The sequence below is a fragment of the Anomaloglossus baeobatrachus genome, chromosome 6, assembly GCF_048569485.1.
Source record: "Anomaloglossus baeobatrachus isolate aAnoBae1 chromosome 6, aAnoBae1.hap1, whole genome shotgun sequence".
Lineage (NCBI taxonomy): Eukaryota > Metazoa > Chordata > Amphibia > Anura > Aromobatidae > Anomaloglossus > Anomaloglossus baeobatrachus.
The window spans coordinates 19,548,198-19,562,954 of NC_134358.1; the positions used below are offsets into that span (position 1 = coordinate 19,548,198).

Consider the following 14,757-nt stretch of genomic DNA (forward strand, 5'->3'; position numbering starts at 1 on the left):
GTTATATTCTTGTACATAGGGGCAGTATTATAGTAGTTATATTCTTGTACATAGGGGCAGTATTATAGCAGTTATATTCTTGTACATAGGAGCAGTATTATTGCAGATATTTTGATGAATTTGGTGCAATAAATATCAGCAAATACCAAAAACTAATAATGCAAAAAGAGAAATAAAAAATTGCAAATGATGAATGTTTATTTTACAAGATGTGTTATTAGAGACCTTTTTGTCTTTGAGCCCCACCATCGCTGTGCAGATATACGGGTTGTTGGCTTCTTCCAGCTGGAGAAGAGATGGAGAAGAAACAGTGAAGCAATGATACATTACTCGGTGAGTTCAGAAAATCACAGAAGCCTTTGGCTGGCGCCATCTAACACCCATGGGGTTTCCAGGACTGATGTTTCGTTACATTTACAGCAGGGTTTTTTTTACATGAACGTTTTCTTCCTTCGTTTCTCTAAGTTCCATCAATTGCAACATCCTGACAGGCGACCACTAGAGGTCCCCGGCTTCCTATCATGTCATCTACATCGGCAGTGTCCTGCGTCAAGCAAAACTTAAAGCACATAAGTCATCCGAAAATGGAAATTAGAAGGAATGATTGTATTGAATTACAAGATACATCAGCTCAGTATCATATATGAAAGGGTTTGATGGCGGATAGCAACAATCAGTATGGCTTTTAGGTGTGTAAAATATGTGTTTGTGCGTGCGTGTGCGTGCGTGCGTGTGTGTGTATGAAGCCTTAGGAGAAAGGTTACCAATCGAACTCACAGCATAACATTATCATAGTGTCATGCCTCGGATTTGTTCCAGCAATCCTCTGTGCTGTGGTCTGTTTCCCTCTCCACTAGGCCACAGTCATGTTTGATCTCTGTCCTGGTTCTGAACACTTTGTTTGTGTGTTCATTGCTTTTCTTCCAACAGGTGTTTCCTATACTCTAGTTCAGTCTGCTCTATCACCAAGCAGGTGTAACTATTTAACACTAAAAGTCCCAGAAATTTCGAGCTCCCCCCTGAAGTCCCGAAAGAGGGTCAAATGACCCTTAGTCCAAACTGAATAGAACTAACTAGAACCTAAATGGCTAAACTCAATGGAAAACAATAACCTCCTGTGGTGCGACAGTAATGGCCTTAATTACAGAACAATAGACGGTGATTATAGGATGTTAGCTAAAATCCTTCAGGTCATTCGACCCGTCTCTGGTGTAACGCCTGCCTGAATCCACAGACTCAGATGGGCTGTTATGGACAGGCTAGAGGGAGCCGCTCGCCAAGCAGGACCCCCAGAACCCTGAAACCCTTTAACCCCATACAAATACAGGGATTTGGAATTACACAGGGCCCTGGAGATCACTACCTGTGGAAGGCTGCAGTCCAAGAGAGTAGTCGTCAGGCAGGGTCAAACCAGGAAAAGCAGAACAGGGACAGAATCGGCAGGCAAGGACGTAATCATAAAACAAGCAGTGGTCAAATCGGGATCGGGCAGCAAGGTACATAAACAGCAGGCAGGAGGGTAGTCAGGAAACAAGCGGTAATCAGCACATGAAATCACAGGACGAAACAGGAGCCAGAATTCTCAGAACTATCTCTGGCAGAGGTCAGCAGACAGGAGGGGAATTAAAAAGGGTGTGGTGTCTTCCCATAGGCTGTAGCTGAATGATGGTACCTCAGCTGGGAGACACCCGTCACCTACAGTCAGCCAGTGGCACTGCAGATCCCCAGGAAACCCAGACCAGTGTATGAACGGAGCCTGCGCCCACCGGCGGTGCCGGCATCAACTCCTCTCCCATCACCAGCACCATCCACGGCAGGAACATGGCGTTGCCTGGCGATGGGAGCAGAAGTCGATGGAGCGGACTCCGGTGGTGACGTAACCTTTGGATTCCAAGGTAGAAATGTTAAATGACCCCTCTCTGGGACTTCTAGTGTTAAAGCTTCCTCGGGCTTGCATTTTCCACTGGTCATATTTCTGAAATGGACCCTGCTTGATATTACAGTCTGTCTGTCCAGTGTTTTTCCTGGTAGACTGTTACTTTTGGTTTACCATATTTTTACTCTGCACCTTCCCCTGGATTTATAAAGGAGGTATGTGATACCCTTGATAGCCACTTAGGAAGCAAAGGTCAAAGTGGTCATCGTAGACATAAAGAGTTGTTTCAGTCATCGAAGGGACAGTTAGGGACTGCGAAGCTGGGACCTCTAGGTCTTACGAAAAACGGGTGGGTCAGGTGCAGTGGTTTTGAGTTAGACCTTATTTTACTTTACTTCCTTTGTGTGCATTACTGTATACATAACACAAAGATTAGAGGGTTTTTCCACTTTCAGGATATTGGACCCCATTTCCTCCAAAATATCTAAAATAACAAAAAGAGCAAATACTCACCTTCCCTGGGTTTAGTGTGGTCTCTCCACCGCTGCTTCAGTCTTGGCATTTTGGATGCAGCAGTGGCATTACGTTGCGAGTGCGAATCACCGCTAAGCTCAATGGCTCGTGCCGTCTACATTTGCCGAGCTCATTGATTGGCTGCAGCGGTCCTGCACACTATGGACGTGATGTAACCAAAACACCAAGCAGCAGCAGAGAGACGCCGCTAAACCCATGGAGGGCAAGAACCTGCTCTGTTGGTTATTTTAGGTATTTTAGAGAATTTGGGGTCCTCGTTGCCGAAAGTGAAAACCCCCTTTAAGAACAGATGGGTCAACTTGTTTCCGGTCTCCTAGTAGAAATCTAACTTGAAACATCGTGTTTACTTTATAGCACGGCCAAAAATAAGAAATAACATGAAAAAGTACCATTAATTGAGCGTGGCCATTCTGGAAGGAGCCACCGGAGTCCCCATTGCCTTCTTCTTGTCGATCAACAACGCGACATTTCACAGCATCCTGGACCTGGGAGGAGAAGAAAAGGAAATGTTCTCCTTCAGACATAATGATAGAATCCTTCGTACTGATGATCCGGAGTCCATTGTATCAGTTTTTCGGGACAGTTCATGGGTTTTATTTTAAGTGTTTAAAGGAATATGTCTCTGGCCCTACATCAGATTTGGTGGAGAAACCTGGTGCCAGATTCCCTCGAAGTGTCTATGTTCTGTGCCGTGATATCTTTCTTGAGCGTTAAGGCCACTTTACACGCTGCGATATCGGTACCGATATCGCTAGCGTGGGTACTCACCCCCATCGGTTGTGCGACACGGGCAAATCGCTGCCCGTGGCGCACAACATCGTCCGGACCCGTCACACTACTTACCTTCCCTGCGACGTTGCTGTGACCAGCGAACTGCCTCCTTTCTAAGGGGGCGGTCCGTGCGGCGTCACAGCGACGTCACTAAGCGGCCGTCCAATCAAAGCGGAGGGGCGGAGATGGGCGGGATGTAACATCCTGCCCACCTCCTTCCTTCCGCATTTCTGTTGTGTGGCAGGTAAGGAGAGGTTCCTCGTTCTGCGGCGTCACACGGAGCAATGTGTGCTGCCGCAGGAACGACAAACTACATCGTACACGCTGCAGCAGCGATATTTGAGAAGGGACCCCAAGTCATCGATAAGCGATTTTGAACATTTTTGCGACGATTCAAAATCGCTCATAGGTGTCACACACAACGACATCGCTAACGAGACCAGATGTGCGTCACAAATTCCGTGACCCCCAACAACATCGCTTTAGCGATGTCGTTGCGTGTAAAGCGTCCTTTAGTGTAAGATTGGCTGCATTTATACTTGTGTTAAAGGTGAATGTTAGAGATGAGTAAATCGATCGATGCAAACTGAATTTGTGACGAATTTTTGGGACTTTGTTGAATCCTGCAAATCGGAACAATTCGCAATGTTATTTGCGTGAAATAGCAAAAATGACCACTGCCATTTCCTCAATGCAGAAGATGGCATCGGACACAGAAGGCTCACATGTGAAAGCGTGGGCTTCAACATGATGCATTGCAGCTATCACATGGTATAATGCAGCAAATCAGGAGTGACCGTCATAGCCTGTATAAAAGCCTGTATAAAAGCAAAAGCAGGAAATGCAGCTCCCATTTTTGGGTGAATCTGGATCGGTAGAGGATGTCACAGTTCAACACAGCCATAGATATATGGAAAGAAAGCCATAATACACTGAAGAAACTGAGCATGTGCAGATAGTGTGTGATAGCACAGCAGTGAAGATTAGGGTCTGAGGAAGCAGTGTGTGTTGGGTAATATTGGCAGCTCGGTTACCTATAGCCATACATTGGAGGTCACGTTGACATTATTATGGCGTTTGAGTTAATGAGATGGAAAGCAGTTGGAGCCCTAAGTGTTATATACTCATCTTTTTGGAGGACTTGCAATTTATGGTGAATCAAACGTTTTACCAATACTTGGTGAATTCAAACTTTTAAGGTTTCGCTCATCTCCAGTAAAAGTGGATCCTTTGATCAAATGAATCTATAGATTGTACTACTGAGCGATCTTAATGAAGTACGCTGCATAGCACGACTGCTCTAACAGTAAAGATTCTCCTTCAATTGAAAAAGACTTCTAGGCTTTATCTTTCCTTTTATTTTCGACTAGGAAAAACCACTTTGGTAATAATAATGACCACAACCTGGGTTCTGCAAAGGTTGAAATGGCTGCGATTCAATGTCTAGAGACCAGAGGGTCCATACTGTAGAAATAAGACCCACCATCCCCCTACTTCCTGATCCTATCAACAGCTGGAGTTAGGGTCTACACCAGAGGTCACCAACCTTGAGAGCTACATCCAGCTCTGAAATATGGTCGCGAGCCACATTAAGCTTTGAGAGAGGAACACAACACACCTTTAGCTCCTGCTCCTTCATGGTAGTGACACCAGAGCCCCCATTACTCGTATAATGACAGCAAAAGCTTTTCACAAGATTCACAATGAGGCAGTATATCAAGATCCAGGGGCTTCTAACTTTCCCCCTATTAAGATCTGCTCTTTTATGTTGGTCTACTCACAAAAATCATTGAATTGAGACCTGGTCTTCATGGCTGTTTGCTAACCTGGTGTTTATGCACCAAGCTGGAAGACAGCTGCAAGCCACACATCAAGGGTCCACGAGCTACATGTGGCTCCCGAGCTACAGGTTGGGGACCCCTGGTCTACACTATTCAAAAATTTCACTACAGATGGGGGTTGAGTCATCTGGGTCAGATTTGCTCCTCTCCTTTCACAACGCCAGGACTACTTTAGCCTTTGTAAGGGTTTGTTCACATTACACCTCCTATTAGAGCTATAAAAGTTGAGTATTTCCACTTGAATTCCGGCATCCTAGGCTGTTCTAGGCTCTACAATGTCATGATGTCACATAAGACCTAGTCACTTGGCCTCCCACAACTTCATGTTGTAGGAACTTTGTGAACGTCAGAGGTGCCAAGAATGCTGCCATTTGAGTGCCAGCTGAGGAAGTTCTCAGGACTTTGACCCGACTTCCACAAAGTACTGACGTGGATGCTGAACCAGAGTCCTGAGAATCTCCTCAGCTGCTACTTGAATGCCGATATCCTGGACTCTTCTGGCCCTACAATGACATGACGTTGCATAAGACCTAGTAACTTGGCCTCAAGCAACTTCATAGTTGAGCAGGAGCTTTGTGAACATCAGAGGAGCCCAGATTGCTGGCATTCGAGTGCCAGCTGAGGAAGCTCTCAGAACTCAGGCCCAACTGCAACAAAGTACTGACATAGACACTGAACAAGAATATTGAATACTTCCTCAGCAGCCACTTGAATGCCGGCATCCTGGGCGTCTCTGCGCTCTACAATGTCGTGATGTCACATGAGACCTTGTCACTTGGCCCCCCCGTATCTTCATGATGTCGCAAGAACTCTGTGAACGTCAGAGGAGCCCAGAATGCCGGCATTCGAGTGTCAACTGAGGAAGTTCTCATGACTCTGGCCCGACTGGCACAAAGTACTGACATGGACGCTGAACCAGAATCCTCAGAATCTCCTCAGCTGCCACTTGAATGAAGGCATCCTTGGATTTTTTGGCCCCTACAATGTCATGACGTTGCATGAGACTTAGTCACTTGGCCTCACACAACATCATGGTGTTGCAGGAGCATTGTTAACATAAGAGGTGCCCAAAATGCCAGCATTCAAGTTCTAGCTGGGCAAGTTCTCAAAACTCTGGCCCGACTGCCACAAAGTACTAACATGGATGCTGAATCAGAATCTTGAGAATTTCCTCAGCAGCCACTTGAATGCCGGCATCCAGGGCACCTCTGAGCTCTCCAATGTCATGACACCACATGAGACCTAGTCACTTGGCCTTACACAATCTCATCATGTCACAGGAACTTTGTGAATGTCAGTGGAGCCCAGAATGCTGACATTTGCGTACCAGCTGAGGAAGTTCTCCGGACTCTAGCCCGACTGCCACAAAGTACTGATGTGGACACTGAACAAGAATTTTGAGAATTTCCTCAGCTGCCACTTGAGTACCGGCATTCTGGGCTCCTCTGGCCCCTACAATGTCATGATGTTGCATGAAACCTAGTCACTTGGCCTCACGCAATGTCATAATGTTGTAGGAACCTTCTAAAGGCTAAAGGAACCAGGATGCCATTGCCGGACAAGGAAGTTTGCAGGACCCTGGACTGTCTGCCATGAATTAACAACATGGACCCTGAGCCAGTGTCCTGTGAATCCTATTGCCTCAAGCCATGTATAACATGAAGATCATGAAGGAAACACAAAGGAATATCATGATAAAACAGTAAAATAAGCTACAGAACTTTTGAAAAATTCAACAATGACGATTCTTACCTCTCTTCTTAGGATACAATGAACCATGACAATGACAAAACCTTCCAAAGAGTCAAAAACGGCAAACAAGATCTGGAAGAGGGCCGAGCGCCGGTCTGTGATTGCGAGGACTGCGGACATCCACGTCAATGCCAAGAGGGGCAGGACAACACACGAGCTCCATAACGATGCCCTACAGAAGGAAGATGATGAGATATGTTAGGATAGGTAATGTCCGGTAACAAACACTCACAATACTGATCCACAGGTGACAAATGACTCCACAAAAAATTACAAAAACACCTAAGGGTAGATTAACATATCATCAGTCATCACAATACAACACCCAAGATTGGTAAAAGAGCTCTAGATATGTAGAAATATACTGCATGAACCGTACAAGTCTTGGGTTTGGTAAAGCCAATCCATATAAAGCCAAAAATGTACAAAAATTTAGGAGGAATTTTAAAATTATTTTAATATATATTATATATATATAATATATATTATATATTATATTATTTTAATATATTATTTAAAATTTTAAAATTATCTAAGGTTTGTCTTCAGATCCTACAAAAATTGCCTGAAGCAAATTCGCACAAAGGCACAAAATGAAATTTTGGTTGGACTTTACAAGATCAACAAATTTTTTGATTTTCTTCCACCGAAATGGAGTGTTTGGCACGGGCGTCTTCCTGTATTCGGAGATCTTGTTGACGGCCATAATTATAATCAAGAAAAGTTAAATATCCCCATATCTCATTCAATGTCTCAAAAAACGATTGTCAAGTTTCCGACAGCCACCTCTGTGATTAAAATGGTTAGTAGGAAATTAATTCCAACTCCAAATTTTTCACTTTTTGGGGAGGAAATTTCTTTCATCCTATATTTTCTGCAAAGAATTGAAGGATGAAAGAGTCGGAGAATTATAAAATGGGAAAATTAGTAAAATATAATTTATTTATTTTTACTATATTTTGACCGATAAAAATAAATAAACATAATGAAACCTCCTGGTCCATGTTCTAATTAAACTAAATTAAAAGTTTAACGAAATTGCAAAAATATTCTGCTTTTGTTGGCCATATGGAAATTCTGTTAGACCGGGCTATGGCCCATTTCCTAATAAAGGAAAGAAATTTTTCTTGATTTCAGTTCTACAAAAATTTTACTCCCGCAAAAAAAAAAAAAAAAAAAATTAAAATAAATAAATAAATTAAAATTTTGGGAGGCAGAAAAAATTGCTGTCATTGCTAGCAGGATTTCCAACATGATAACTTTCCTTCACCATGCGCTGGTCATAGAAAATCTAAATGGCGACAACGCGATTTATACAACTAAAATCTAAAAAAAAATATATCTAGATCTAGTAAATGAAAAAAAAAATACATTCAGGCACCACATTTCGTATGTGATACATTCCAGTTGATCAGCAAGTACATAAAGGGGTTCTCCAGAACAGCAGTGATGCTAGACTTTCCTTCAGCTGGGGTGAAGGGACATCTTTAAGACATTGGCACGGTAGCTATAGGAGGAAGCCATTGTTTTTTTCTTTTGCAGCCATTGCTTCTACTATAAAAAGTGGGTGGCTTCCAAACTAAGTCGCCTGAAGACTGAGAATGTCACGTGTTTTAACTAATTCATGTTTTGGAACTGTAAAAGAAGTAACAAAAGACTGCACATGTAAACAGTAAAGTTTTTACATGGCTGCAAATTATGTTCACTTTTTTACAAATTCCAGGAGTAATCTGCCTGAAATGGACATTGTGCGCAAATACACTTAGGATATGTTTTTCTTCTTGAGCATCTTTCTGTATCGAAGATTTTCTTTTGGAGAATTTATTAATCAGAAACTCTCTAAAAATCATGAAGAGTTCAAAAAACACTGGAAAGTTGGAGAGTTTGAGCTCCTGATGCGGCACTTTTTCAGACAAATTGCAGGCAGAATCTGCCTGAAATGGACATGATGCACAAATACAATTAGGATATGTTCACATTGAGCTTTTTTCTTAACTATTTTACTATATCAAAGAGTGTCTTTTGGAGAGGTTTTTTTTTTTTATAGCAGAAACTTTCCAATAATCCTGAAGAGTTCAAAAAACACTGGAAAGTTGGAGAGTTTGAGCTCTGAAAACTGCAAAAAAAAAAAAAAAAAACCTGTTTAGCCCTCTGTCATGGTCCAGATAAAAGTAGCACTTGGGGGCAGAATCCCAAAAAAATGGAAATGGATATTGTTAGCACATACACTTAGCATATGTTCACACGAAACTTTCTTTTGTCTCCTCTTTCACACATCCGTGAAAAACCACGCACGTTTTTCACGGACGTGTCAAAGGTGCGTTTTGCCCTCCGTGAGCCGTGTTTATGGCACACGTGTGTTCTCCGTGTGTTATCCGTGATAACACACGGAGAACGGGAACTTTCTGCTCACCTGTCCCTGGCGTCGCTGTCCGTGGTGCTGATCTTCGGTCTCCGGTCCTGCCGACTGTCCGCTGCTGCAGCTTCCGGCCGCAGTGAAGTGAATATGAGCATAATGAGCGGCGGTTGGAAGCAAGTGACAGCAGCGGCAGAGACAGGAGGGCTGGAGAAGGTGAGTAAAGGTTTGTTTTTCTCAGACACGTGTTTTCTCCGGCGCGTGTCACACGGAACACCTCTGTGTGCTCCATTTGCGTTCCGTGCGACACCCGTGATGCCGGAGAAAAACGGACATGTTGACATGTGGAGCACACGGACACACGTATGCTCCACACGTACACACGGTCCATGGCAGAACACGCACGTGAGCGCAGACCCATTGATTTTAATGGGTCTACGTGTGCCCGTGTCTCCAGTACGTGAGGAAAAGGAACACACACGTGCCCGAGATACGGACGTGTGAAAGAGGCATTGGAGAGATTTTTAAGCAGAAACTTTCCAAAAATCATAAAGAGTTTAAAAAAACACTGGGAAGTTAGAAAGTTTGAGCTCCTGAAGAATGAGCATGATAAGTCTTTTAACCAATTCACGTTTCAGAACCCTAAAAGAAGTAACAGAAGACATGTGAACCAAAACTCTCCAAAAATCATCAAGAGTTCAAAAAACACTGGGAAGTTGGAAGGTTTGAGCTCCTGAAGAATGAGCATGATAAGTCTTTTAACCAATTCACGTTTCAGAACCCTAAAAGAAGTAACAGAAGACATGTGAACCAGAACTCTTCAAAAATCATCAAGAGTTCAAAAAACACTGGGAAGTTAGAAAGTTTGAGCTCCGAAAACTGCAAAAAACTTAGCATGAAAATATGTTTAGCCCCGTGTCATGGTCCAGATAAAAGTGGAACTTGGGGCCAGAATCCCAAATATCATTACACCCCCAAGGACAGTAGATGTGATTATAGTTTCTACAAAGTGAAATCTTATTTAGTCTTCCGACTATAATGTGTGGAAAAAAAAAAAGTCTGGAATTTGCCTGAAATGGACATATTGTGCACATACCGTTAGGATATATTCACATTCAGCTTTTTTTCTTGAGTATCTTTCTTATATCAAAGACTTTATTTTTAATTAATTTAAACAGAAACTCTCCAAAATCATTAAGAGTTCAAAAAGCACTGGAAAGATGGAGAGTTTGAGCTCCTGAAAAATAAGCATGATATATGTTTGAACAAATTCACGTTTCTGAACCTTAAAAGAAGAAAAGACGTGTGAACCAGAAGTCTCCAAAAATCATAAAGAGTTCAAAAACATTGGAAAGTTTGAGCTCCGAAAATGGCAAAAAAACTGTTTAGCCCTGTGTCATGGTCCAGATAAAAGTGGCACTTGGGGACAGAATCCCGAATATAAAAACACCTCAAGGTCACTAGACGTAATCTTAGATTCTACACATGCAAAAAGTGAAAACTTGTTTAAGATCCCCTCAAAATCAAATGGTTTCATGTAACATTCACTCATAACTGAAATGATAGATAACGGTCAGTATAAATTAAAAAATTAAAAAAAAAATCGATGAAAAGGTCATTTTGCTTTAGGCATTATGTTCCAAATTTTTCAGGTTAAAAAAAATAAAAAAAAAATAAAAATATATATATATATATAATATATATATATATATATATATACACACACATATATATATATATATATATACACATATATATATACACATATATATATACATATATATATATATATATATATATATATATATATACACACATATATATATATACATATATATACACACATATATATACACATATTATATATATATATATATATATATATATATATATATATATATATATATATATATATATTATATATATATATAAATATTTTAGCCCACTGGCAGGAAGAAATCTGCCATAGTCACCATAGCTGTCGCAAATGAAGTTAATAAATGTGACATATAAACGCATGCAGAAAGAAAAACAGAAAAAGAAAAGCAAACGAATGGATGGGGTAAGTTAATCGCTCAGAATCGCTAGACAAAAATTATTTTCCAATTTTTCAGCAGTAGGAGGATATTGAACACAAATTTGCCAATATTAGATTTTATTATTTTTTATATATAAAAACTAGTTAAAATATAAAGAATATATGGAGCAATATAAATGTCCATAGATATAAGCTCAGCCTATGGTGACCTGTGAATCGCCGTGACCTCATGGCGAAATGTTTCATTTAAGATTTATGGCAGCAGAATGTAACGGAAGATATTTACCCGATAAATGCGGAATCCTCGAGACATCGCTATAAAACCTTTACTGCCCGCTCCAGGATTTATGAGAAGATTACAATACACACTAATAAGTCACTCACAGACAGATTGTAAATCACCCCTGTCTGACATAAGTGTGCGCTAAAGTATTATTACCCGTACAAATCAAGGTCAAATCTGCAGCGCCATGCAAATATCAACCGGGGATTTCTGATTTCAAGGCTGAATATCTGTATTTTTGCTCCTATGTACAATAATATATCTACTATAATACTGCCCCCTATATACAAGAATATAACTACTATAATACTGCCTCCTATGTACAGGAATATAACTACTATAATACTGCTCCTATGTACAAGAATATAACTACTATAATACTGCTCCTATGTACAGGAATATAACTACTATAATACTGCCCCTATGTACAAGAATATAACTACTATAATACTGCCCCTATGTACAAGAATATAACTACTATAATACTGCCCCCTATGTACAAGAATATAACTACTATAATACTGCCCCCTATGTACAGGAATATAACTACTATAATACTGATCCTATGTACAAGAATATAACTACTATAATACTGCCCCTATGTACAAGAATATATCTACTATAATACTGTCCCTATTTACAAGAATATAACTACTATAATACTGCTTCTATGTACAAGAATATAACTACTATAATACTGCCCCTATGTACAAGAATATAACTACTATAATACTGCCCCCTATGTACAAGAATATAACTACTATAATACTGCCCCTATGTACAAGAATATCACTACTATAATACTTCCCCTATGTACAAGAATATAACTACTATAATACTGCTCCTATGTACAAGAATATAACTACTATAATACTGCCCCTATGTACAAGAATATAACTACTATAATACTGCCCCCTATGTACAAGAATATAACTACTATTATACTGCCCCTATGTACAAGAATATAACTACTATAATACTGCCCCTATGTACAAGAATATAACTACTATAATACTGCCCCCTATATACAAGAATATAACTACTATAATACTGCCCCTATGTACAAGAATATAACTACTATAATACTGCCCCCTATATACAAGAATATAACTACTATAATACTGCTCCTATGTAGAAGAATATAACTACTATAATACTGCCCTTATGTACAAGAATATAACTACTATAATACTGCCCCCTATGTACAAGAATATAACTACTATAATACTGCCCCTATGTACAAGAATATAACTACTATAATACTGCCCCCTATGTACAAGAATATAACTACTATAATACTGCCCCTATGTACAAGAATATAACTACTATAATACTGCTCCTATGTACAAGAATATAACTACTATTATACTGCTCCTATGTACAAGAATATAACTACTATAATACTGCTCCTATGTACAAGAATATAACTACTATAATACTGCTCCCTATGTACAAGAATATAACTACTATAATACTGCCCCTATGTACAAGAATATAACTACTATAATACTGCTCCTATGTACAAGAATATAACTACTATAATACTGCTCCCTATGTACAAGAATATAACTACTACAATACTGCTCCTATGTACAAGAATATAACTACTATAATACTGCTCCTATGTACAAGAATATAACTACTATAATACTGCCCCCTATGTACAAGAATATAACTACTATAATACTGCTCCTATGTACAAGAATATAACTACTATAATACTGCTCCTATGTACAAGAATATAACTACTATAATACTGCTCCCTATGTACAAGAATATAACTACTATAATACTGCTCCTATGTACAAGAATATAACTACTATAATACTGCTCCCTATGTACAAGAATATAACTACTACAATACTGCCCCTATGTACAAGAATATAACTACTATAATACTGCCCCTATGTACAAGAATATAACTACTATAATACTGCTCCTATGTACAAGAATATAACTACTATAATACTGCCCCCTATGTACAAGAATATAACTACTATAATACTGCTCCTATGTACAAGAATATAACTACTATAATACTGCTCCTATGTACAAGAATATAACTACTATAATACTGCTCCCTATGTACAAGAATATAACTACTATAATACTGCCCCCTATGTACAAGAATATAACTACTATAATACTGCCCCTATGTACAAGAATATAACTACTATAATACTGCCCCTATGTACAAGAATATAACTACTATAATACTGCCCCTATGTACAAGAATATAACTACTATAATACTGCTCCTATGTACAAGAATATAACTACTATAATACTGCTCCTATGTACAAGAATATAACTACTATAATACTGCCCCTATGTACAAGAATATAACTACTATAATACTGCTACTATGTCCAACAATATAACTACTATAATACTGCCTCCTATGTACAAGAATATAACTACTATAATACTGCTCCCTATGTACAAGAATATAACTACTATAATACTGCCCCTATGTACAAGAATATAACTACTATAATACTGCTCCTATGTACAAGAATATAACTACTATAATACTGCTCCCTATGTACAAGAATATAACTACTACAATACTGCTCCTATGTACAAGAATATAACTACTATAATACTGCTCCTATGTACAAGAATATAACTACTATAATACTGCCCCCTATGTACAAGAATATAACTACTATAATACTGCTCCTATGTACAAGAATATAACTACTATAATACTGCTCCTATGTACAAGAATATAACTACTATAATACTGCTCCTATGTACAAGAATATAACTACTATAATACTGCTCCTATGTACAAGAATATAACTACTATAATACTGCTCCCTATGTACAAGAATATAACTACTACAATACTGCCCCTATGTACAAGAATATAACTACTATAATACTGCCCCTATGTACAAGAATATAACTACTATAATACTGCTCCTATGTACAAGAATATAACTACTATAATACTGCCCCCTATGTACAAGAATATAACTACTATAATACTGCTCCTATGTACAAGAATATAACTACTATAATACTGCTCCTATGTACAAGAATATAACTACTATAATACTGCTCCCTATGTACAAGAATATAAGTACTATAATACTGCCCCCTATGTACAAGAATATAACTACTATAATACTGCCCCTATGTACAAGAATATAACTACTATAATACTGCCCCTATGTACAAGAATATAACTACTATAATACTGCCCCTATGTACAAGAATATAACTACTATAATACTGCTCCCTATATACAAGAATATAACTACTATAATACTGCCCCTATGTACAAGAATATAACTACTAT

General features: G+C 39.2%; 1 protein-coding gene across 4 annotated transcripts in view; it reads right to left on the minus strand.

Annotated features, from left to right (window-relative positions):
* The window catches only part of ADGRB1 (adhesion G protein-coupled receptor B1), a 719,771-nt gene that overhangs the window by 21,377 nt on the left and 683,637 nt on the right, over positions 1-14,757 (minus strand). For all 4 annotated transcript variants that reach the window (XM_075352815.1, XM_075352814.1, XM_075352813.1 and 1 more), the window contains 3 exons: positions 6,775-6,946; positions 2,800-2,895; positions 226-285 (listed from right to left, as the gene is read on the minus strand). In XM_075352815.1, the coding sequence (XP_075208930.1) occupies positions 226-285; positions 2,800-2,895; positions 6,775-6,946 (328 nt within the window). The remainder of the gene's footprint in view (positions 1-225; positions 286-2,799; positions 2,896-6,774; positions 6,947-14,757) is intronic.